This window comes from Bos mutus, chromosome 4 (genome assembly GCF_027580195.1).
Source record: "Bos mutus isolate GX-2022 chromosome 4, NWIPB_WYAK_1.1, whole genome shotgun sequence".
Classification (NCBI taxonomy): Eukaryota; Metazoa; Chordata; class Mammalia; order Artiodactyla; family Bovidae; genus Bos; species Bos mutus.
Window position 1 is genome coordinate 48,116,188 of NC_091620.1, and position 23,863 is coordinate 48,140,050.

Here is a 23,863-nt window from a genome sequence, read left to right on the forward strand (position 1 = left end):
TGTCATTTCATCAAAGAAAAGAAAAACTCAGAAACTGTTCCCAATTAAAGAAGACTAAAGAGGTATGATAGTTAAATGCAATCTATGACTACAGACTAGATTCTGTACTGAAGGGGAAAGGGATATTGCTATAATTGACATTTGAATATGAAAGGCAGAATAGGTAAAAGTACTATTTTGATGCTAAATTTCCTGAGTTTCATAACTAAACTGTGGTTAAGGAACAGAATATCCTTATTCTTAGGAAATATACATGATAGTATAAATGCATTAAAAAAAAGACGACGAAAAAAAATTAATTAATTAAAAGACGATGTATGGATCCTATTTTCACATGGATCAAAAAAATAAAACAAATGCACACATATCTGCATGTGTATGTACGTGTGTGTATGTTTGTGTTTGTGTGTGTGTGCGTGTGTGTAGAAACAGATAAATGTGGCACAATATTAAAAATGGAGAACTTGGGTAAAGATACCCGAGTTTTTTAATTATTCTTGCACCTTGCCTGTAAGTTTGAAATTATTTCCCAAAAGGTGTTAACTACCCTTTTCCTTATTAGTCTTTTCACCTGCCTGACCCAGGAATTCCCTGCCTCTCAACCTGGCATTCAGCACTTGGTTCACTTGAGTGAGCATTTAGGTCCAGTGAAAGCTCAGTGTTATTTGGCACTCAGATGCCTGAACTAAAGTTTTTAAAACTGTTTTTAGGTACAGTAAAAAATACACCAAGTTTTGATTAAATAATGTACAAGTTCAGTTCAGTTCAGTGGCTAAGTTGTGTCCGACTCTTCGCGACGCCATGAATCACAGGACGCCAGGCCTCTCTGTCCATCACCAACTCTCGGAGTTAACTCAAACTCAGGTCCATTGAGTCGGTAATGCCATCCAGCCATCTCATCCTCTGTCGTCCCCTTCTCCTCCTGCCCCCAATCCCTTCCAGCATCAGGGTCTTTTCCAGTGAGTCAACTCTTTGCATGAGGTGGCCAAAGTATTGTAGTTTCAGCTTCAGCATCAGTCCTTCCAATGAACACCCAGGACTGATCTCCAAGTTACCTCCAAGGAATAATGCAACTGTCATCTGAATTATTGATCATGGAAATCACATTTGAATATTATCTTTCCAATCTCCTTTATTCTATATTGTTTTAGAAAGGCAGGAAGAGGGAAGAGGCTGATACATACTTCTTCTCTAATGGCCTGGCATACTACTAAATTCTCTGGCGGCTGCATTTTTAGAGGCACTGCTACTTAGGAGTGGCCAATTCAGTATCACAGAAATTAAACATGCATGACTGACTTGCTCCCTTCACTCCACAGCCATGCAGACAACTGAACCTCTCTCAGTAGGCCGTCCCTGAACTTATCTGAGGTTGTGGTGTTTACCCAGACTCAGAGCTTCTTCACAAAATCACAGGACAAATAAGCAATTTATTTAAATGCAAACACATTATTAATATATGATGCTTCTGGTGACCAAAGATGGGGTCAATAGGTACCAATTTTTCTAATAGTGTCTATGGAAGAAGTTTAGCTCTTTGATTTAAACAACACCATTGAGCAAAATAATGGCCAGCACAATAGAGCCAGCAATAGTGTGGGCTCCAGCGGCAGCACTGGGTTCTTCCCAGATCAACACTTATTCACTGTAAGACTTCTTACAAGGATACACTGCACCTGGACCCCAGTTTCCTCCCTTGTAAATAGGGACAATAATTGCATTTACTTCATAAGATCATTATGGGGATTAAGTAAGCTAAAGCACTTAACCTAAAGCATCATATATAATACATAATAAATGATACTGAAATAATAATAGTGATGGTAATAAAAGAAACATACAAGGATGAAAGTGATGATAACTGCAGTCTTTTGAAATACGGGCAGCAGTTTTTAGATATCTGAGTCTCTTGCTGGGACATCATTTATAAATAAATGCACACAGGGTATATAAGTTCTATGAATGAGAGACTAACTAGAATCTGTTGAGCATTAGGAGTAGGGGAAGCTCTTAGCTGGTGAGCAACCAGCCCAGCAGCTAACTCACAAACTGCACTTTAGGTTCTATTAGATGCGCATCCCATCCCTGGCAACCCCACAGGATCCCCACGACCATCTGAGTGGGTCCTTGGGGAAACATCTCTTCACTGTTATTTCTTGGTAAGTTTCCTTAGTTTATTATTATAATTCTTTTCATAAAACATTATACTGGTTTCGGTATACAACATAATGATTCAATATTTGTATACATTTCTAAATGATCAACAGAATAAGTCTAGTTAATATCTGTCAATTCACATAAGTACAAAAATTTTTTTTCACTGTCATGTTTATTGCATAGACGTGGCACCCAGCTGGTTGTCACTTTAACAAATCAATTCCTCTGGCTTTCAGGTGGCCGGCATAAAACAAGGTATTCAACCAAGCTAGAAGATTAGGGCTTCCCTGATGGCTCAGATGGTAAAGAATCTGCTTGTAATGCAGGAGACCCAGGTTGAATCCCTGGGTTGGGAAGATCCCCAGGAGAAGGGAATGGCTACCCACTCCAGTATTCTTGCCTGCAGAATCCCATGGACAGATGAGCCTGGTGGGCTACACTCCGTGGGGTTGCAGAATCGGACATAATCAAGCAACTTTCACTTATAGAAGATTACTATTAAAATTTTTTAATCAGAATATACACTTCGGCTCAAAATGTACAGCTGACAAGACTGTTGAGGGCATAAGACAAGCAGAAAATAACTCACACAGTCACTATACTTGAAGTCTTAAGTGCTTTCTAAACCACCTGAAAAGGGGGCTCAGGGGACCAAATCAGGCACTAAATTTCTTAAATGACTATTTAGACCCACTCAGAGAACAATAAAATAGTCCTTTACAGCACTCTAATGATCCAGCACACACAGAGCAATGGTTAGAGGCTGATCATGGGAGACCATATTTACATTAACTACTAAAGACACAGGATCCCAGAGGTCAGAAATATTTTCTGTGGCAGAAGTGTTAATTTCTAATAGGATACTATAGACAAATAAAAAGTTAAAAAAAATAGAAAGATCTAATGAGTGGATCACATCCATGGGTATCTAATCATAAACAAAGCCATATAGACAGTTTTAGATGCTCAGAGCTACGAAGAATCACTAAGGCCCCCTGCTGCATAGAATGACCAGCTCCTCTCACCTCTAAACCTTCTTGCCAAATAGCATTTGGGCTCATGCTTGGAGCATCTGCTGTCCCCTAAAGCCATCCACTTTTGTTCTTAGACTCTTTTTGTGTTAAGAAAGTCCATCCTTTTTCTAAGTTAATGTTCACCTCAGTGTCTCATTGGCAAAAAGAACTACTTCCTCTTTCACGGAGCGTCTGAATATCGAAAGGAATTATACCTCTTTCCCAGACTGTCTTTAGCCATTTTCTCAAACACTCTCTCTGTACTAAGAGAGTGGGACATAGGCTGAGCTTTGGACAGATCGAAGCACCATAAGCATCGTATGATCAGTTGCATGCTTAGTCGTTCAAGTCGCATCCGACTCTTTGCAACCCTATGGACTGCAGCCCACTAGGCTCCTCTGTCTGTGGAATTCTCCAGGCAAGAATACTGGAATGGGTGGCCATGCCTTCCTCCAGGGGTTCTTCCCAACCCAGGGAGTGAACCCAGGTCTCCTCCAAGCCACCAGGGAAGCCCCATATGATCACTATCTTTCCCATTTCCATGGGCTTCCACGTCGTTCTTTTATTGACTTAGACAGTGAGAGCAGAGTTGGCATGTTTGGATGGTGAAAGGTGGTGCTAAAGGACACCTATACTCCTAACTGCCTGTGCTCTATTTAATATGCTCCAGTTTCTCTACACTAGAAAAGAAAATCCTCTTGAAGAAGACAGTTAAGAATACCATGGACACAGCTCTACAGAAGCAGTGTGGTACAAGGGAAAGATATTGTGCAATGAAAGAAAGGTGAACTGAAATCCTACCACTTATCACATAGTTGCTATTTAGATTTTGGACAAATCCTTGGTTTCCACATCTGTGTGTGTGGATAATGCCCATATCTCAAAAGGGCTTTGAGGAAAATGAGAAAGCACATTATTATATAGCACCCAACCTACAGTAGGACTCCTTTTTCTTTCTTTCTAATGAAAACTACATTTTGGTGAATTCTTATTTGTTTTTCTTTTGGCTGCATCATCTAGCATGTGGGAGATGTTAACATCTAAAATATCTAAGATGATCTCATCTGTAATCTTGTTTCTCTTAATTCTCAAACTACACAGGACATCCATAGTTTTAAAACACTTCCGAGTCCATCTTCTACACAAACAGTTCTTTCATTTAGTTATATTAGGTAATTTGATTACTTATTTACTGATAAATTACATGACTGCAGTTGCTTGGCAGATTTTTATGCTAAATTCTAAATTATGCTTGATAAATGAACTGGCTTCATGTATATTTTTTAGCTTTTAATCTTTGAAAATGATACCATTATGACATATTTGGCTTTTATTCAATGCTTCCATAAGCTCAAAACAGTTAACAAATGACCTCTCAATGAAAACTCAACCCAGGAAAAGAATCCAGGAACAAAATAACATCAAATAATCTAACAGAGTTTAATTTTGTTCTACTTTTAGCCTTTATATTTGTAAATGAAGATTTCTCTCATTGCAAATACCTTTCACAGGTTGCAAGAGATGTATTTTAAATACTTCATTTTTTTTTCCTTTCCAAGGCAGAATGTGATTACCTACTTGTGTTTGGAACACCCTGACCCCAGTCCTATACTAATTCATGCTTTCCCATCTTAAATCTGCTCACCATTTCTGCTTCTGCTACTAGTAGAACAATTTTTCCATAAAATCTCATTGTAACAATAAGCAATAGTAAGAATAATTTCCATTCAGTGAAAAACAATTATTCACAGAAGACAATTATAGAATTTTTGAGAGCCCAAAGAGTCAGAACGACTATTTCAGGACATTTAACAGATGAGGCAACTGAGATCCGGAGAGATTAATCAGTGAGGTGTAAGTCCCACAGCTAGTCAGGAACAGAGGTGGCTTAGTCTAATGCAAGTTTTCTGACTTAGCTGGTATAGAGGGTTAGCTCCAAAGACGCTTACTATTTGCATTGTTTGCTGATGTGTTTCTCAGGAAGTTTAGCTCCAGACTGGCAATAGCTGATAGCAGTTTGGGGAGGAGGAAGAATTTCCATAATAACATTGAAAATCCTTAAATCATTAAGTTAAACAAAGCTAACAGATTTCCCTGCTGCAGGACTTCTCAGGGTCTTTAATATTTACTGTTTCTGGTGTAAATGCACAGCAGATTATAGTCAGCAATGTTTTGCAAACATTCTAACCCATGGAATTTTGTTTTTTAAAGTGTTTTTATGGGCAATGTGTTCCATGAACTACATTTTGGTATATGTAAAATTCCAAGGACAGAAAAGCCTGGTGGGCTACAGTCCATGGAATCACAAAGAGTTAGACACAACTGAGTGTGCATGCACACACACATACACACACACAAGCTAATATTTGTAAGGCAAATTATTTACACTTTTAGATTTTAGTACACGTTGTTCTCTGATTTGTTTGTGTGTGTGTGAACACAGACACAAAGCCAGACACATGAACCAATGACACACCATAAAATCAAACTTATAGTCTACAATATACTACAAACACTTTTTAGGATGGGTGTATATTGATTTTCTACCACCTGATCCAACTTCTATGAAACAGGGAGAATTCAGATGCATTTAACACATTGAAGAAAAAGTAGGTAATACAGATTATTTACAACACCAGTGGAATTCTTGCCTTGAGTTCAGCTGTTTTGAAATCACAGTCAATAGATTAGTGATACAGCTAAAAAAGTACAATAAAAATTGTCAGTAACAAAACCAGGCTTACAAAGGAAGAAAGGTCAAGATGCTTCAAAAGTATGAATGGAAGTGAGAAAGCAAGCAAGGTCACAGGACACAGAGGGAACCTGAAAACTGTCTTCCTTTTGTGAGGTCTCTGAGTTACAACCTGTATAAATGCAACTCCCTGAGATCTTCCAGTCTGGGCAAGAACACTAAAACCACAGGAATGAAACTACACTTGCTGGGCTGCTTGTAGAATTTGCTATCTGCAAGCCCGTGGGGCTCAGGCTAAAGTTGAATAGGTGCTCCTGGGCCTTTTCTCAGAGCACAAATCCTGCAGCCAGCTGGTTTTCACAAAGCCCGAAAGACAGAGCAGCTGGCTGATGCCCATGACCTTGCATGAGGTCGGGCCCACGGGCTGGAGGATGGGACCAGTGTATCCAGTCAGTATAGCAACTGCTGTCCTGCTGAGGAAGCAGCTTCTTCAAGGTAGGTAAAATTAAGCTTGTTCTCTCCTGCAGGGAGACATTATCTTCTCATTTTTAAAAGGACAGCTCATATTAGTAAAAAGTAATGGCATTGTGTATACAAATTCCCTCCCACACAACCTAAAATGAAACAATCTGATTACAAGGGGTCCAGAGAACACACAGTAGGGTGCATGAAGATCTTTAAAGGGGTTGGGGCAGGTAATTCTTCCCATTTTATAGATAAATCATACAACTGCACCACGAAACATGGACAAAGTTCTAATGGTCGCTTGGACAAGAGTCTGAAGTGGGAATTTGTAAAGAGCATGAAATGGTTTCCTCATAACCAACACATTTTAGACTTAGAAGGTAAGGAAAGAGGGAAAGGAATCAGTGATATAAAGGAAGGAAAATCGGGGCGGTAAGAGGAAAAAGGAAATGTCTTCTCTTATTTCAAGCACTGTCCTCCCATTTAACAATTTTTAACTCATTTTCTCCTTTAAAAAATAATAATATATGAAAAATGTTTTAAAAAGCAGAAAGAAGATAATACAAAGAATGCTCAAACTACTGCACAATTGCACTCATCAGAAGGCAATGGCACCCCACTCCAGTACTCTTGCCTGGAAAATCCCATGGATGGAGGGCCCTGGTGGGCTGCAGTCCATGGGGTCGCTAGGAGTCGGACACGATTGAGCGATTTCACTTTATTTTTTCACTTTCATGCATTGGAGAAGGAAATGGCAACCCACTCCAGTGTTCTTGCCTGGAGAATCCCAGGGACGGGGGAGCCTGGTGGGCTGCCATCTATGGGGTCGCACAGAGTCGGACACGACTGAAGCGACTTAGCAGCAGCAGCAGCACACGCTAGTAAAGTAATGCTCAAAATTCTCCAAGCCAGGCTTCAGCAATACGAGAACTGTGAAATTCTAGATGTTCAAGCTGGTTTTAGAAAAGGCAGAGGAACGAGGGATCAAATTGCCAACATCTGCTGGATCTTCAAAAAAGCAAGAGAGTTCCAGAAAAACATCTATTTCTGCTTTATAGACTAAGCCAAAGCCTTTGACTGTGTGGATCACAATAAACTGTGGAAAATTCTGAAAGAGATGGGAATACCAGACCACCTGACCTGCCTCTTGAGAAACCTATATGCAGGTCAGGAAGCAACAGTTAGAACTGGACACCGAACAACAGACTGGTTCCAAATAGGAAAAGGAGTACATCAAGGCTGTATATTGTCACCCTGCTTATTTAACTTCTATGCAGAGTAATCATGAGAAAGGCTGAGCTGGAAGAAGCACAAGCTGGAATCAAGATTGCCGGGAGAAATAACAATAACCTCAGATATGCAGATGACACCACCCTTATGGCAGAAAGTGAAGAGGAACTAAAACGCCTCTTGATGAAAGTGAAAGAGGAGAGTGAAAAAGTTGGCTTCAAACTCAACATTCAGAAAACTAAGGTCATGGCATCTGGTCCTATGACTTCATGGCAAATAGATGGGTAAACAGTGGAAACAGTGTCAGACTTTATTTTTTGGGGCTCCAAGATCATTGCAGATGGTGATTGCAGCTATGAAATTAAAAGAAGCTTACTCCTTGGAAGGAAAATCATGACCAACCTAGATAGCATATTGAAAAGCAAAGATATTACTTTGCCAACAAAGGTCCGTCTAGTCAAGGCTATGGTTTTTCCAGTGGTCATGTATGGATGTGAGAGTTGGACTGTGAAGAAAGCTGAGCACCGAGGAATTGATGCTTTTGAACTGTGGTGTTGGAGAAGACTCTTGAGAGTTCCTTGGACTGCAAGGAGATCCAACCAGTCCATTCTAAAGGAGATCAGTCCTGGGTGTCCTTTGGAAGGGCTGATGCTAAAGCTGAAACTCCAATACTTTGGCCACCTGATGTGAAGAGTTGATTCATTGGAAAAGACTCTGATGCTTGGAGGGATTGGGGGCAGGAGGAGAAGGGCATGACAGAGGATGAGATGGCCACCTGACCTGCCTCTTGAGAAACCTATATGCAGGTCAGGAAGCAACAGTTAGAACAGAACTGGACATGGAACATCACCAACTCAATGGACGTGAGTTTGAGTAAACTCCGGGAGTTGGTGATGGACAGGGAGGCTTGGCATGCTGCAATTCATGGGGTCACAAAGAGTTGGACACGACTGAGCGACTGAACTCAAATGAGTCTCCATCACTAAAACACTGGTATATATATCCTTCCAGGTTTTTTAATATGCCTATATATATCAGATTAATATATTTTCCCCAAAAAACAGGATCATGCCTTGTATTTTTTGCTACTGCAGTCCATGGGGTCACAAAGAGTCGGATACAACTGAGTGACTGAACTGAACTGTGTGTATCTTCCAATACCTATAAAAATAACCCTGGCTAACTCTATCTTTGAGGGCAGTGAGACAGCAGGTGAGAAGCACAGACTCGGGGTCAGGCAAGTTAGGGTTCAAGTCTGTTTGGCTACTTTCTCCCCTGGAACCCTCACAAAGTTCTTTGCCTTCTCTAAATCTCAGATTTCTTATCTGTACACTGATAAGAGGTTACAGTCATACCTACTCCGTGGTATGAATTCAAGAAACATTGCATGTTAATTTCTTATTAGCAAACACCTGGCAAGACATGTGTTCGATATAAGGTAGATGATATTATTATTATTGTAGCTGTTAAGTATTCTATTATATGATTACACTGCAGTTTAAAAATCTAATCTCTTTACTGTCAGGCATTTGGGTTATTTCTAATTTTTTTTTTAAAAAACTTTCTATTCTGAAATTTCACAGGAAGTTGCAACAACAGTACAGAGAAGCCCTGGGTGCCCTACCTCCAGTTTCCCACAGTGGTAACATCTTACATAACGTTGGCGCTACATCTAAGCCACGAAATGGATGTTGGTATAACCTGCAGCTCTGATTCTGATTTCGCAAGTTTGACAAGGCTCTCACTTGTGGATATGGGTATAAGTACCAGTCAGTGCAATTTTATCGTATGTGTAGATTCATGGACTCGCCACCAAAATCAGGATAGATCTTACTACCAGCCTTCATAATCATACTTTCCCTCTTTTTCTCTTCCTTGTTCCTGACTCGTGTAACCACCAGTCACTTTTCCATTTCTAAACATGGATCACTTCAAGAGTGTTAATAAGTGTAAGTACACACTAGGACACCTTTTGAGATTGGCTATTTTGGGTCAGCATGTTGTGCTTGAGAACACGTCCACAGTGGCCTGTATCCAGGTAACTCCTTTTTGTTGCTGAGTAGTGAGGAACAGTGTTCTGTTGTATGGATATATCACCTTTTGTTTAACCACTCGTCTGCTGAAGGATATTTGGGTTGTTTCAGTCTTTGGCTAATACATCTGCTGTGAACATTTGTGTATAGGATTTTGAGTGGACTTAAGTTTACATTTATTTCTTTGGGATAAATGCCTAGGAATGTGAACATTGGGTTGTATTTGAAGCGCATGTTGGTTTTATAGAAAACTGCCATACTATTCTCCAGAATGGCTGTACCATCTTGCATTGTCACTAGCAATATATGAGAGATCCGGTTTCTCTGTATCCTCATCAGCTGTCTGTACTTTTTTTTAATTTTAGCTATTCTAACGGTACATAATAATGTCTCATCATGGTTTGGATTTGCATTTTCCTAATGATATGGAAGGGCTTCCCTGATGGCTCAGTGGTAAAGAATCTGTCACATGCAAGAGCCATGGGTTCAATCCCTGGGTAGGGAAGATTCCCTGAAAAAAGGAAATGGCAACCTGCTCTAGTATGCTTGTCCGAGAAATCCCATGGACAGAGAAACCTGGTGGGCTACCATCCATGGGATCACAAAAAAGTTGGACACAACTTAGCGACTAAACAACAAATGATATTGAAAAATCTAATTTTTGATATAAACAATGCTACAATGGACTTCTTTGGGTAATTTTTTTTTTAATTTAATTTAATTTCTTTATTTTTGGCTGTGCTGGGACTTCATTGCTATGTGAGCTTTTCTGTATTTGCGATGAGCAAGGGCTGCTCTTCATTGCAGTGCACAGGCTTCTCACTGGAGTGGCTTCTCTTGTGGCAGAGCACAGGCTCAAGGGCGCTCTGGCTTCAGTTGTTGTAGCACGTGGGCTCAACAGTTGCAGTTGCAGGGCTCTAGAGCACAGGCTCAATAGTTGTGGTGCATGGGCTTAGGTGCTCTGCAGCATATGAGATCTTCCCAGACTAGGGATCAAATCTGCGTCTCCTGCATTGGCAGGTGGATTCTTTACCACTGAGCCACCATGGAAGCACATGTCGTTGGATAACTTTTAAGTTAACTCCTATGAATGAATTCTTGAAAGTAGAACTGCTGAACAGATAGTTTTTTTTAAAAGTTGAAACATGATGTAACATTGCCTTCCAGAAAAGTACCAATTTACATTCTCATCACTCTCATATAAATTGCTCAGCCTTTAAAGTATTCCTAAGGCTCTCACCATCTTCCCTATAAGTTAAAGAGAGACTTTTGCCAATACACTCCCTATTACCAACAGAATAAACAAAAAATAAAAATTAGATTGCCTGAAATCCTCCTTGGAAGGAAAGTTATGACCAACCTAGATAGCATATTCAAAAGCAGAAACATTACTTTGCCAACAAAGGTCCATCTAGTCAAGGCTATGGTTTTTCCAGTGGTCATGTATGGATGCGAGAGTTGGACTGTGAAGAAAGCTGAGCGCCGAAGAATTGACGCTTTTGAACTGTGGGGTTGGAGAAGACTCTTGAGAGTCCCTTGGACTGCAAGGAGATCCAACCAGTCCATCCTAAAGGAGATCAGTTCTGGGTGTTCTTTGGAAGGACTGATGCTAAAGCTGAAACTCCAATACTTTGGCCACCTCATGTGAAGAGTTGATTCATTGGAAAAGACTCTGATGCTGGGAAGGATTGGGGGCAGGAGGAGAAGGGGACGACAGAGGATGAGATTGCTGGATGGCATCACCGACTTGATGGACATGAGTTTGGGTGAACTCCGGGAGTTGGTGATGGACAGGGAGGCCTGGCGTGCTGCAATTCATGGGATCGCAAAGAGTCGGATATGACTGAGCAACTGAACTGAACTGAACTGAAATCCTAATAGAGCAGAAAATGAACCAACTAAGAGTCCCTTCTCCAAGGACTTTCCCACATTCAGACAAGCACATAGTATTTTCATCAAACACACTGGAAGAAAGAAACACAAAAAAGAAAGAAAACTCATTTACCTTTATGGGCAATATGACACAGATCCTCTTGCATTTTAGAAAACTCTGATGAGGTTTCAGAGCCATCAGAATAATTTTTCTCTTCTCCAAAATCTAGTGTAGACAAATTAGGATTGGAGGAATGCAGTCTTATTGGGCCAGAAAAAGGCTTAGGTACCTGAAGTGACACCAAAGGGAGATATTACTTTTTAGATGTGAATTGCTTAGACTATTCACTTGTTTCTAAGATTGGAAAGTAGAAAAGAAGAACATTCTACAGAACATTTTTTTTTAATTGAGTGATAAATTTCAATATGAAAACTCAGGGAAACACTTGCCATGGCAACTTCCATTGGCTTCTTATGAAATATAAGTGAGTGAGAAATCACATTTTTAATTGGAGATGATCATAACTTTAAAGCGATAGGTTTAAAATGACAGCTAAAGTGGCCAGACTCTTTCTCATTTATATTCAATTCCTTCCTCCTTGCGATAATCACCCAGGATCTAGGTTGCTAATATTAATAGTTCATGGAGTAGGTTTAAAAATCTTTTCTTTATTAGCACGTGGTGCTTCTACAAAACAAATCACCTTCTCAGATGTTTTGAACACAAATCTCTCTTTGCTTTGAAAGTATTTCAATTCAATCCATAAAGTGCTTTAAACCAGAGTTACATAAGAGTGTAACAGTTTCTGTAAGTTCCTGATTTATTTTGACCCTAATAATGCTGCAATTTAATATATAATGACTGAGCTGCAAATCTTGGCTTAGCTGTGCATTGGGAAAGTCAGCAGTTAGTGTTATGCAGTGAACTTCTGATGGGAGATGGGAAGGTTGGAGAGAAGAGACAGTCTATACAATGTCCTGCTCCAGAAGACTCTGGCCAGTGGGCTCGGCGGGATGGTGAGTGCACTGAGCCACAGAAAAGGTGGGACAGGGCACACAACCACAGCAGCCACAAATCAAGGTGCACACCCCAGTAGGAAGAGAGCAGGCAGGCTAAGCAGTAAAGAAGGGGAAACCAAAGCCCTAGAAGTGACTGCAGTCGCTCCAACTGCATCCCATTTTTCCTTTACTCAATATGCATGACATGCTTATTTTAGCATTCAGAAAACCCAAGTGATTGAATTCCTGTCTCTGCACAGGGTATCTGAGAGTAACTACAGCATAGTCATTTTTCCATGGGCCCCCAGCATGTGTCCCTGAGGAAACCAGCCTGGAGGGGAAAGCAAGGGTTACCTGCAGCGTTCCTTTAGCGTCTTTGCCAAGAGCTCTGGACCGCCACCTCCTGTGTGATCTTTTTTCCTTTTTGGGACTTTCAAAAGCTCCACCCTTTGTTTTAAAACAGGAAAGAGAGCACAGACAGTAAGATGCACCAAACCAACAGGGAAAGACACACACCAGAGTGACCAACTCCATCCCCTTGAATTTGGCTGAAGCAACCAGCCAGAAAACTTCCCTGTTAGTGAAAGGCTGGGAGGAGAGAGGAAAGCCTAAGAGTGCCAGCAGGCAAACAGAAATGGGCTCTGGCTGACCTGGATGGCATTGATAGCTGGTGCCGAATATGTCCGATGCAGGATGTCCATATTTTGCAGAAGCTGGCTCATCTCCACCAGGTAGGCATGACAGTGTGCCAGGTCTGCAGGGGGAAAACAAGAGGAGAAGTAAGAGCCCCTTGTCTTGCGTTCAACCTTCACTGTACTAGAGCCGGCTATTTTTCTCATCTATCTATATTTGTTTTTACATATGTAAAGCTAGGAAATTTTACTTCCGTTTTTATAGGAGGGGCAGTAGACTTGTGGTTAAGGGCATAGATCTAGAGAACCAGGCTGCCTCAGTTTGAATGTACTTAACAAACTGAATCGTGGCCAAATTACATAACTTCTCTGTGCCTCAGTTTCCTTACAGGCTTCCCGGGTGGCACTAGTGCTGAAGAATCCACCTGCCAATGCAGGAGATGCACGAGATGCGGGTTCAACACTTGGGAAGATCCCCTGGAGTAGGAAATGGCAACTCACTCTACTATTCTTGCCTGAAAAATCCCATAGACAGGAGCCTGCCAGGCTACAGTCCATGAGGGGATAATGATATTGTGAGCTCACAGGACAGTTGAGTTAAATAAGTTGATAAATGCAGAGTTCTTTTATTGCTCATATTTATCGAGGGCAACATTTCATGGCCCCAGATGTGATCCTATCTGCATTCAACAGAGAAAAATGCAATTTTCAGGCATCTTTCTCTGACAGTGGTTCTTAATCATGGCTATGTTTTAAAAATCAACTGGTGAGGTTCTTAAAATTACCTATGTCAAAGTCTCATCCCTGGTTAATTAAGTCAGAATAGTCCCAACCTCACTGATGACTTCTTTTTTAGTTCCATAGGTGATTCTTCACTAAGGTTGAGAGCACTGAGCTTCCTTATGGCAAGAGTGGCGCCTTACCAGAATCAGTTTGGGAACTGTGAAAAACTAGTGATGCCAGGGCCCCACCCCGCACTAACTTAAAGGGATTCTCTGGGAGAGGGGCCTGAGCATGGGTATCCTGGCATTTTAAAAGCTCTCTTGCAATTCTAATGTGCAGCCAGAGTAGAGAACACCTGTTTGGTGAGGAATCTCCATTTGATTCACCCACTCACCTCTAAACAGTGATTTGTAAGTTCTTGGATGCGTATCAGAATCATTTTTGGCACTTAAGCCAAAATTCTGTGATTCTGTAATTTAGCAGTCTATGTGGAAACTGGGCATCGCTGCTTAAAGCACAGAAAAGGAAACCTACTCGCACACACCCCCAAGGGAAGACATGAAACTCTGAGTGTCTTTTGTTTATAACGAGCACAGATCTTCATAAGCCAAATCTGACAGGGAACATAGACCAGTCTAGAGGGAGAATATAAATTCACCTGGAGTATAAACGGAATAAGGAAAATCTATGAGCAGAGGTTTTCGACAAAAAGAAGCAGAGGTTTTGAGTCACTCTACCTTTGGAGCATTTTTCCATGTCCTCTGAAGACTGTAACCATAATGGAACTCGAGTCTCACCACCACAAGAAAATGATAAATTGCTTCCGGTTTGAAACGAATTCTGCTTTGATATACTGCTACGCTGTTCCACAGATGACACAAGCACATTATAAATGAAAACAGAGCCTGGTGGGAACACTTTAGGGTAAAGGATAATAAAGGGGGCTAGTTGCTAATGGAAGCCATCTGTCCATAATGAGAAAGAAGCGTCTAGCAAAGCACTCCATCAGAGACCCTGAGAGCTCCAGCTGTCACCCATGTGGCCACACCATGCTACAGGCCCCTGAATTCTCCTCCTGCCAAATGATAACCATATGAAAAGATGACACAAATGTTGGGAAAGATTGTGTGGTTCTGTATGACTATAAATGTATCTCCTGCATTTTACAGCCAGAAAGCAAACTAAAGTCAAAGTGATCAAGGGAGAGTCGGGATGTTAAATTCCTCTGTACATGCTCTTCTTCAGTTATCTCAGCATTAATAGATGCTCCTCTGGCCCTGGCTCTGACTGAGGGGACATACAGACAAATAAAATCCTAGATTAAACTCATTCTGCTCCTCCCTGTTAACCTCTCCTTCCTCAGACACTGCCCCCAGGAGCAGACTCCCCCCAACAAAGCCACCTACTTCCTTTAGATTCATGATTGGCAAATCATTACCTTCCTACTTGAAATGGTGTCCATGACCCCAGGACCGGAGTCTGGAACTGTAGATCCTGGGAAAAAATGATTAACTTCGTGTGGAAACATGGCGATTTCATTCTGACGGTACATTCTGTGGTGGCGGAGTTTGGATACCCACTCATCAAAGACGTCCTCTGACTTCACCTAGATTGTGTTGGGTCGAAAGGACACAAGAGTGTCACTCATCTAAGAAACAGTTAGTCATCCCGTTGAGGTCATTCCTGGCCCCTCTTCATCCTGACACACGTAGAACTGTGGAAGTACCAGTCTGTTTACTTCATGTACACTCATGTAGTATATGGAGCAAGTCTATGGAGTAGGAGATGGAAAGTAAGAGTGGTCTTCATAAACTCTACATGTAAGCATCCTATGAAAGAGCCAACTGTTATGCTATTATTAAGACATAGTAAACAACAAGCAAGTTGAAATTTATATTTATCCATCTCTTACAAGAAGAAAAAAGAATTAGAAAAAAGGATATTTATCCGTCTCTTAAAGCAGTTCCAAGTTCTCCTGTCCCCATTTTTCATATCCCCACTGAAAACATTACACCATTTTTTATTAATAAAAAACCTCTTTTCTAATTCAGACTTCTCAGATCAATCTTCTCTGAACTGGAGAGAATGAATAAATTCTTCTTGAAATATTTAACCTTGTTCATCTTCTCTGACAACGAAATGTTACTGAGGAATACATGTTAATGAATGTGAAGGTTATTTACAAGAACATTTCTCCCACTCTTAGAAAACAAAAGTCTGATAAAGTATTATCAGTGATTTCCAGGATTTTTCAAACACACAAACACAAACTTTTAGCCATTCTCTCTGTGATTGACTATCAATGTGTAATTTCTATGAAGAATAATGTTTGTATGTAGTAACTTTTATTATAAAATACATCAAATGTGCATAGAATACTAAAAAGAATATATGAAGCACCTATGCACCATAAATATCTCTGAATAGTTAATATTTCTATGTGTGTATGATGGTACATTAATACTTTCAAAATAAAAAGTGATAGACATCTATATATGAGAAAACAGAGACTCATGAAAAGGCAATATAAATGACTCCAAAAGAATACTCAGTAGGTTAACTTCCAAGAAGAAAAATCCAGGTCAATTCAGTTAAAATCTTTACTAAAGCTGTGACTGAGAGCAAGGATGTGGAAATAAATGTCAGCAACATTCTTCATTTAGGAAGTGCTTGGTTGACATCTATGTTTGTTGTGTTGGTTAGAAATACACACAAGACTTGAAACCCCACCAGGTTCTACTGGATGTGCCATTTACAAGTAGAAGCAACACAGACTCACATCTATTTGCCTCCTTTAAATTATGTTCTTGAAATGTACTTCATTTCCCAGACCTTGCTGCTGGGCATTTTGTAGGAATCTTGTGTCATTCTTTGTTCTAGTCTACTATCAGAGGCCATTAAAAATCAGTGCCCAGAGCATTCCTCTTGACCCATTTTTTAACTGGGTTAAACGAGGCAGAAGAACAAAAGCACTTTCTTAAATAACTGACCAGGGTTTTGCATTAGCCCCTTAGGTAGTCACAGGACGGTGGGTGTACAGCTACTTAACTCTCTGCTGCCCAGACCCCCTTCTATGATACAGGAAGAGACTGGGACTGGACGGCTCACATTAGAAACTGTCCGACTCTGAGACCATCAACCAGGACCTCAGAGAAGTCCACACACCTGCTCTCACAGTCATAACTAATGGTCAGAATGGACAGGAAACACACACAGAACTGAAAGTGAATCAACACAGAGAAATATTAACCAGCGTTTATCACGATATTAGTATTTGATGTATTTCGAGGCATTCTAGTTCTTTAAAAATTAGGGATTAATCATTGCTTTTACTCTGTTAACTAGAATAGTGGATAAACAAAACTGTATTATTTCCTGACCACGTCAACAGAGAGAAATAAGAGTTACTGGAAGAACACAGAGAAATTACTTGAGAGGAGGTGAAGTGGTAAACCTTCAAAGATTTTTTAAACATCTTTTTTTAAGAAAGATTATAGGTCTCTCCCTCCTTTGATTCACATTGGTTACTCTTAGTCAGGGGTATTGTGACCACCCCAGGGGATGTCTGATGACATCTGCAGACATTTGGGGGCTGTGATAACTAGACGAGGGTTGTTACTGACATCTAGTGGGTGTAGGCCAGGGCATCTTACAATGCACAAGACAGGCCCCCATGGCAAAGGAGTTTCCAGCCCACCCTCCAGATGTGCTGAAGGTGAGAAACCCTGCTCTAAACAGTTATTACACCCATAAGTACAGGGGCTTAGGCTTAAAAAACAGTACAGATTTGACTGTCCTGGGCAGTCCATCAACTACATGTATGTGCTAAACATGTATCTGCCCAAGTACCACAGACATGTCATGGGGAGGACAATAATACACTAAGATGTGAAGATCATAATCTCATGCTTTTATTTTCCCAATTCTCAGCCCCCATTCCCAATATTCCAAGTAATTCGTCCAAGTAAGAAAGGACTCTTACGTTTTCTCAATTAATTTCTAACCCTCGGGTAACACCTAAGGTAACACCTAATATATAATTATATATAATAAATGAACCTATTGAGCTTACAGTGGGTCAGGCATTACACCAAGTTTTCCACATTCAGCTCCACAAGATGAGCAAAGTAGTTCCCATTGTGGGGGCAGGAAGTGGTGAGAAAACTAAGACTTTCAGAGATTCAATAATTTGTCAAACGCTGAAAGCAAGTAAGTAGTCAGGTGTTCAAGATCTGAACCAGATCTGGATCTCCAAAGCTCTTGCTTCATGCTTTTAATTATCTACACAACCTGCAGCAGAAGGGGCAGAAGAATGGAGTGAAGCACTCCATTGCAGAGACACTATTTAGAGACCCGTCCTTTAGGAGAAAAATTTTTAACATCACTGTGGTATGAGAATTTTAATCCCTATAAAGTTAGTTGACGTTGTAAGCCAGAGCTTCACAGACTAAAGATCATATTATATTTCAGGAAACACATTTTATTCTACGGCAAATGGTTCTTCACTAAAGATGGTACTGCCTGGGAGTAGAGAGAGTTTGTATTTGAAAACATGAAGTTTTTTTTAGGTTACTAATGTCACAGTCACAATGGAGGAAGGATATGAGGGAGAAGAGACAAGGATGTTGAATTTATTTTATTGAGTCCCAGTGTGAGAGACTCCCTACACAATGAAGAACTGTCCCATCCAGATAGCAACAGGATCCTTAGAAATACTTTCCTAATGAAGATCTTCTACACGTTGGCTGGATGTTCTGAAATTCAAAACGCATCACCAGTGGTACTGTAACTGACAATTCCTTTGCAACATGAAGGATCTGTGCACAGGGGGACAGCACCTGGGCAGCAGTCTCACCTTCAGATGGTAAATGTGCTCCTCGGTATCCAGGTCTATGCACTTGGATGATTTCTTCACAGACATCACCGAGAGCCCGACGTCGATGCAGCCATGCAGCTTCTCTCTCTCTATCTGCAGAGGCACAAAGGGCCCCCCATGAGAACCACAGTGTTAAAACCACCGGAACATCCTTGACACTCCTTTCCCTCTCCCTCCCCTTCCACACACACTAATAGTTAACACAACAGCCACATTTCTCCAGCACTTAGTGTGAACCAGTGCTGAGTGCTGTGCATGCGTCATCCTATTTAACCTAAAGGGGAGACTGAATCGCAGAGGGTCAAGTAACAAGCAGAAGGTAAGGAAAGTCGGAAGTTAGCCCTGTGGATTGACTCCCACAGCAGTGAATTCACCTGTTAATGGCACCACTTCCTGCAGGATTTCTGGGGTCTAAATTCATTTGGAAGTGATTTTAAAAGAGGAGTAACTTTGTTTTCTACCTTTGTGACTCTATTTCTATTTTGTATTAGTTTCATTTGTACTCATTTTTTAGATTCCACATATAAGCAATATCATACGATCATGATATTTGTCTTTACGTATCTGACTTACTTCACTCAGTATGACAATCTCTAGGTCCACTCATTGGCTGCAAATGACATTATTCCTTTCTTTTTCATGGAGTAATATGGTTGCAAGGGGGAAGTGTGGGGGGATGGGAAATTGGGAGGTTGGGACTGACATATACACTATATATAAATAACTAGAAAGAACCTAGTGTACATCACAGGGAACTCAATACTCTGTAATGACCTATGTGGAAATAGAATCTAAAACAGTATGGGTGCATGTATAACTGATTCACTGCACTGTACAGCAGAAACACAGCATTATAAATCAACTATACTCCAATAAAAATTAATTAAACAAAAATTTTAAAAGCTGAATAAAACATACAAACAAAAAGAGGAGTAAGGAAGCTAAGACAGGCCACTGTGGGTCAGGCACTTTGGCACGTTTCTGCAGGTACCCCTACAGGGTGAGCCCCATGAGCGAGGCAGGGAGAGGAAGGCAGGAGGAGAGAAGTGCTGGGTGAGAGAGGGACTCTCGTGCAGGTAGGACCAGCAGTTATCCTGAGCCCTGGTGGGCCGTTTGCCTGGTGTCCACACACAGGGGCATCTCCTGTCACCTTCACCAAGGACTTTCCCCACTAAACCCCTCAGTGCCCAGAATAGTAGGAGGACACGTCCTATGTTTTGTTCTTGTTACCTCGCTGGGAAGAGGTCTCTCCCCACTCAGAGAACCCCATAGTACAACCCTAAGACCAGAACCCACAGCTGGGTACCCAGTGGAGTATTGAGAGGGGCCCTCACACCTCCACTTGGTGGGTGAACTGAGCCCACGCAGAACCTAGAGAGGAGACAGAAGGGAACAGGCACCTCTGTTCCCTGAGAGAGAAACACCACCACCCTCATGGTTTCCAGTGGGAAATGCAATCCCAAATGTACAGTCTCATCCACCAGCCTACAACCACTGTGTGCGTGCTCAGCTGCTCAGTCGGGTCTGACTCTCTGCAGCCCCATAGACTGTAGCCCGCCAGGCTTCTCTGTCCATGAGGATTCTCCAGGCAAGAATGCTGGAATGAGCTGCCACTTCCTCCTCCAGGGATCTTCCTGACCCAGGGATCGAACCTGGGTCTACGGCACCGTGGGCAGATTCTTTACCGATTGAGCCACTATATTATTGTTGTTCAGTTGCCCAGTTGTATCCGACTCTTTGCGACACCAGTGGTTAGATGCCAGGAAGTAGGTGGCAATGCCTCAACCATATGCATGTTGTCAGGCTCAAGAGCCTCTTCCATCCTCATCAAGGGGAGTGCTAACCTTCTCTCCTTTCATACAACATGACTAGCCTGGAGAATTCTTCAATAGCATGCTGGATTAACCAGACCACTTACGTCAGTTTGGTTCTTGGCATATTTCAAGATTCCTCTGTCCAGATAGAAGAATCTCTGTGGGGAACAAAGTAGAATTCATTAAAACATTCTATTTAAATGTCCTTCTCTTGGTCTCCTTGCTCAGCCTCAAATTAAATATAAGTGCCTAAGAAGAGGGCCTGAGTAGGGAATGTGGGTACAAAGGTGAGTCCCAAGCCAGTTCTTACCTTATGCCAGCCTTTCAAGGGCCATTTTCTCTTTTTCAGCAAAAATCCTTTCTGTATTGGTGGCTCTTGGGTGTAATTCATCTCTCCCCTCAATCCTTCCACCACTTCCCAGCTGTCCTGTTCCAATGAAAGAGTTCAGGCTCAATGATTATCTTTAAATGATTATCAGGTTCAATATATACATATATATCCAATAGTAACATTAAGAAGCACTTGATCCCATTTGTAAATCCATCCAAGATAATGAGATTGGCTGGGTGTGCTGGGGAAAAGAAATCCAGGCTTAATTTATGTACAGTTCTTAGACTTTATAGATTTAATGCTACAATTTAGTGGCATCAAATTTGTCTGTTTTTCAGGAGCTCTCTCTCAGAAGGGAATGTCTCTTCCTCTTCTGGTGCTTGAACTTTGACCACCACAGCTAGAGGTAAGGATTTTGCTATAAATTCTATTTTTGTTCCCTTTGCATCATCAGTTACTTTCACTCACTACTAGACTTCAGTCTAACTTTGAATCCAAAGCTACAGACATCAAGATGAAAACTGGGCAGGAGGGATGGGGTGGCTGAGAAAATTGGCCCAAAAGCGTGAGACTGTGTTGAGTTGGCAAACATGACAAGTTGTTTGAAATAATGATTTAGGCACACTATCCCCAAATTCTAGGTATTAAAATTGTTGGAAATCTTGAAGCATCAAAAAGGTGGTTCTGCAACACATATTTTCACTCTCTTTTCCCAGAAATTTTGTTTTCTCCTCCTTTCTTTTGTTTAAAAAACTTGGGGTGAGGGCAGTGTGGAGGAGGGTACAATTATTGCTCTTCTAAGCTGTTTGCAATTTGGGGGGACAAATAGTTATATAATAAATCTTCCACTGTCGGCTATTTAGGTTATTTCAACTAATTGGCTAAAAAATAATTTTAAAAGGAATACTAAAGAAAAACACTCCATGGCAGATTCACATTGATGTATGGCAAAACCAATACAATATTGTAAAGTAATTAGCCTCAATTAAAATAAATAAATTTTTATTAAAAATAAATTAATTAAAAAAAGAAAAACACTAAAAGTTCTAAAAAGTTATTTTTAAATACTTGAAAATGCACATATTCATTGCAAAATTATCCCAAGGTAGACCAAAATTGGCAACACTTCAGTGGTTTTTAAATTTTTTATTGTTATTATATTTTGTTGAGATATAACATACATGATATGCACAGATCTTAAGATTGCAAGTTGAAGAATTTATAAATCTATACCTACCATCCAGATCAGAGAGAAAACATTTCCAACCCAGGATATTTTAATTTTGACAAACATGCCTTTCCCCTCCTCAGGTTTACTGAGCTATTACTGACCTGTAACATATGAAGCTTTAAGACGTACAATGAGATGATTTGATACACTTCTATTCCCTCACATAATTACTGTTTGTGTGTGTGTGTGTGGTGATAACATTTAAGATCTACTCTCTTAATGACTTTCAAGTATATAGTACTGTTAATTACAGTCACCAAGCTATACATTGGCTCCTCAGAGCATATTCATCTTATGGCTGGGAATTTGTACCATTAACCAATATCTCCCCACTCCCTCCACCCTCCACCCCACCCTGGCAGCCACCATTCTGCTCTCTCCTTCTATGAGCTCCGCATCTTTAGATTCTGAATATAAGTGAAAATATGCAGTATTTGTCTTTCTCTGATTTATTTCCCTTAGCATAATGCCCTCAAGATCCATTCATGTTGTCATAAAAGGCAGGTTTTTTTAATGGCTGAATAACATCCCATTGTATGTGTGAAGTGAAGTGAAGTCGCTCAGTCGTGTCCGACTCTTTGCAACCCCATGGACTGTAGCCCACCAGGCTTCTCCATCCATGGAATTTTCCAGACATGAGTACTGGAATGGGTTGCCATTTCCTTCTCCAGGGGATCTTCCCGACCCAGGGACTGAACCTGGGTCTCCTGCATTGCAGGCAGAGGCTTTACCATCTGAGCCACCAGGGAATTGTATGTGTATGTATGTACATATATGGAATATATGGAAGCTTACATTTCAATGGGATACATATACATCTCACATTTTCTTTATCCATTCACTCATCCAGTGAGCACTTAGATTGTTTCCATGCCATGGTTATTGTAAAGCTGCAATAAAAACTGGGGCACAGATATCTCTTCAAGAGACAAACGTGTCATCTGGCCAAATTTCATGTTGAATAACTTGCTCTTAGTCAAATCTCCAGCCCACAGGAAAGTGGTACAGACAGAGGCCAGAGGGGATGAGAGATGGACCTTAATAACCTGGAAGCAGAAGCAAGTAGACCCAAGTCCTAGGAGAAAGACGGGGAGGGTGTGGAACCACAGGCAGTCCTGGATGCTCGGGCTCAGTTTCTGTGTTGTCCTCAAGTTCAATACATGAAAAACACCCAGTGGCCAGAACACTTTCCTATTTTAGTGGCTGAACTCCCTTTGTATAACCGTCCCCAAAGATCTGTCTTATGTCTGATTGCATTTTACTATGAATAAGGCTAGAGCTACACTCCAGAATTTTGAAACATAGCATTAGTATTCCAGCATCTGGAGTTGTAAAATTTGAATTCTTCAAACGGAAAAAGCAAAACTTAGACTCAACTCTTAAATTAGAGGACTTTTCCAGAAAGGTAGCAATTTCAAATGAGATTCTTTATAGCAATTATTACTAATTATTTAAAGTCACTTAAGTTTTTAAAAAGTCACTTACTTACATTCAGACAATCAATGGAGAATGCATAATATTAAGTAATGAGAAGCCACACACACAAAAATATTCCGCTCACATTTATTTCAGCTCAAAAAACCAGTCCTCAAAAAGTGTCTTGCCTGTCAAGATTTTAATGAATCTTTAAAATCATCAAGTTAAAAATTTCACCTCTTCTAGGAAGCCTTCTTCAGAAGAAAGTACTATTTCATCCCTAGAAACTCCACCAGTATTTCACTTACCTTTCACTGACTTAGTATATGCGAGGTTTTATCATCCCTAGATGGATAACAGATTCTTTGAGGGTGTGAAG

The 23,863-nt window shown here is 40.7% G+C and overlaps 1 protein-coding gene and 1 non-coding gene across 6 annotated transcripts in view; both read right to left on the reverse strand.

Moving 5' to 3' along the window:
* The window catches only part of OSBPL3 (oxysterol binding protein like 3), a 199,657-nt gene that overhangs the window by 59,982 nt on the left and 115,812 nt on the right, over positions 1 to 23,863 (reverse strand). For 3 of the 5 annotated variants that reach the window (XM_070369446.1, XM_070369444.1, XM_005902877.2), the window contains 8 exons: positions 20,817 to 20,933; positions 20,611 to 20,664; positions 18,672 to 18,785; positions 15,255 to 15,422; positions 14,554 to 14,677; positions 13,112 to 13,215; positions 12,816 to 12,908; positions 11,596 to 11,752 (listed from right to left, as the gene is read on the reverse strand). In XM_070369446.1, the coding sequence (XP_070225547.1) occupies positions 11,596 to 11,752; positions 12,816 to 12,908; positions 13,112 to 13,215; positions 14,554 to 14,677; positions 15,255 to 15,422; positions 18,672 to 18,785; positions 20,611 to 20,664; positions 20,817 to 20,933 (931 nt within the window). The remainder of the gene's footprint in view (positions 1 to 11,595; positions 11,753 to 12,815; positions 12,909 to 13,111; positions 13,216 to 14,553; positions 14,678 to 15,254; positions 15,423 to 18,671; positions 18,786 to 20,610; positions 20,665 to 20,816; positions 20,934 to 23,863) is intronic. The other 2 variants (XM_070369447.1, XM_070369445.1) reach the window with 1 other exon arrangement.
* Positions 20,433 to 20,558, reverse strand: LOC138987677 (U6atac minor spliceosomal RNA). The gene has a single exon (XR_011464061.1). It is a non-coding gene; the product is annotated as a U6atac minor spliceosomal RNA (small nuclear RNA).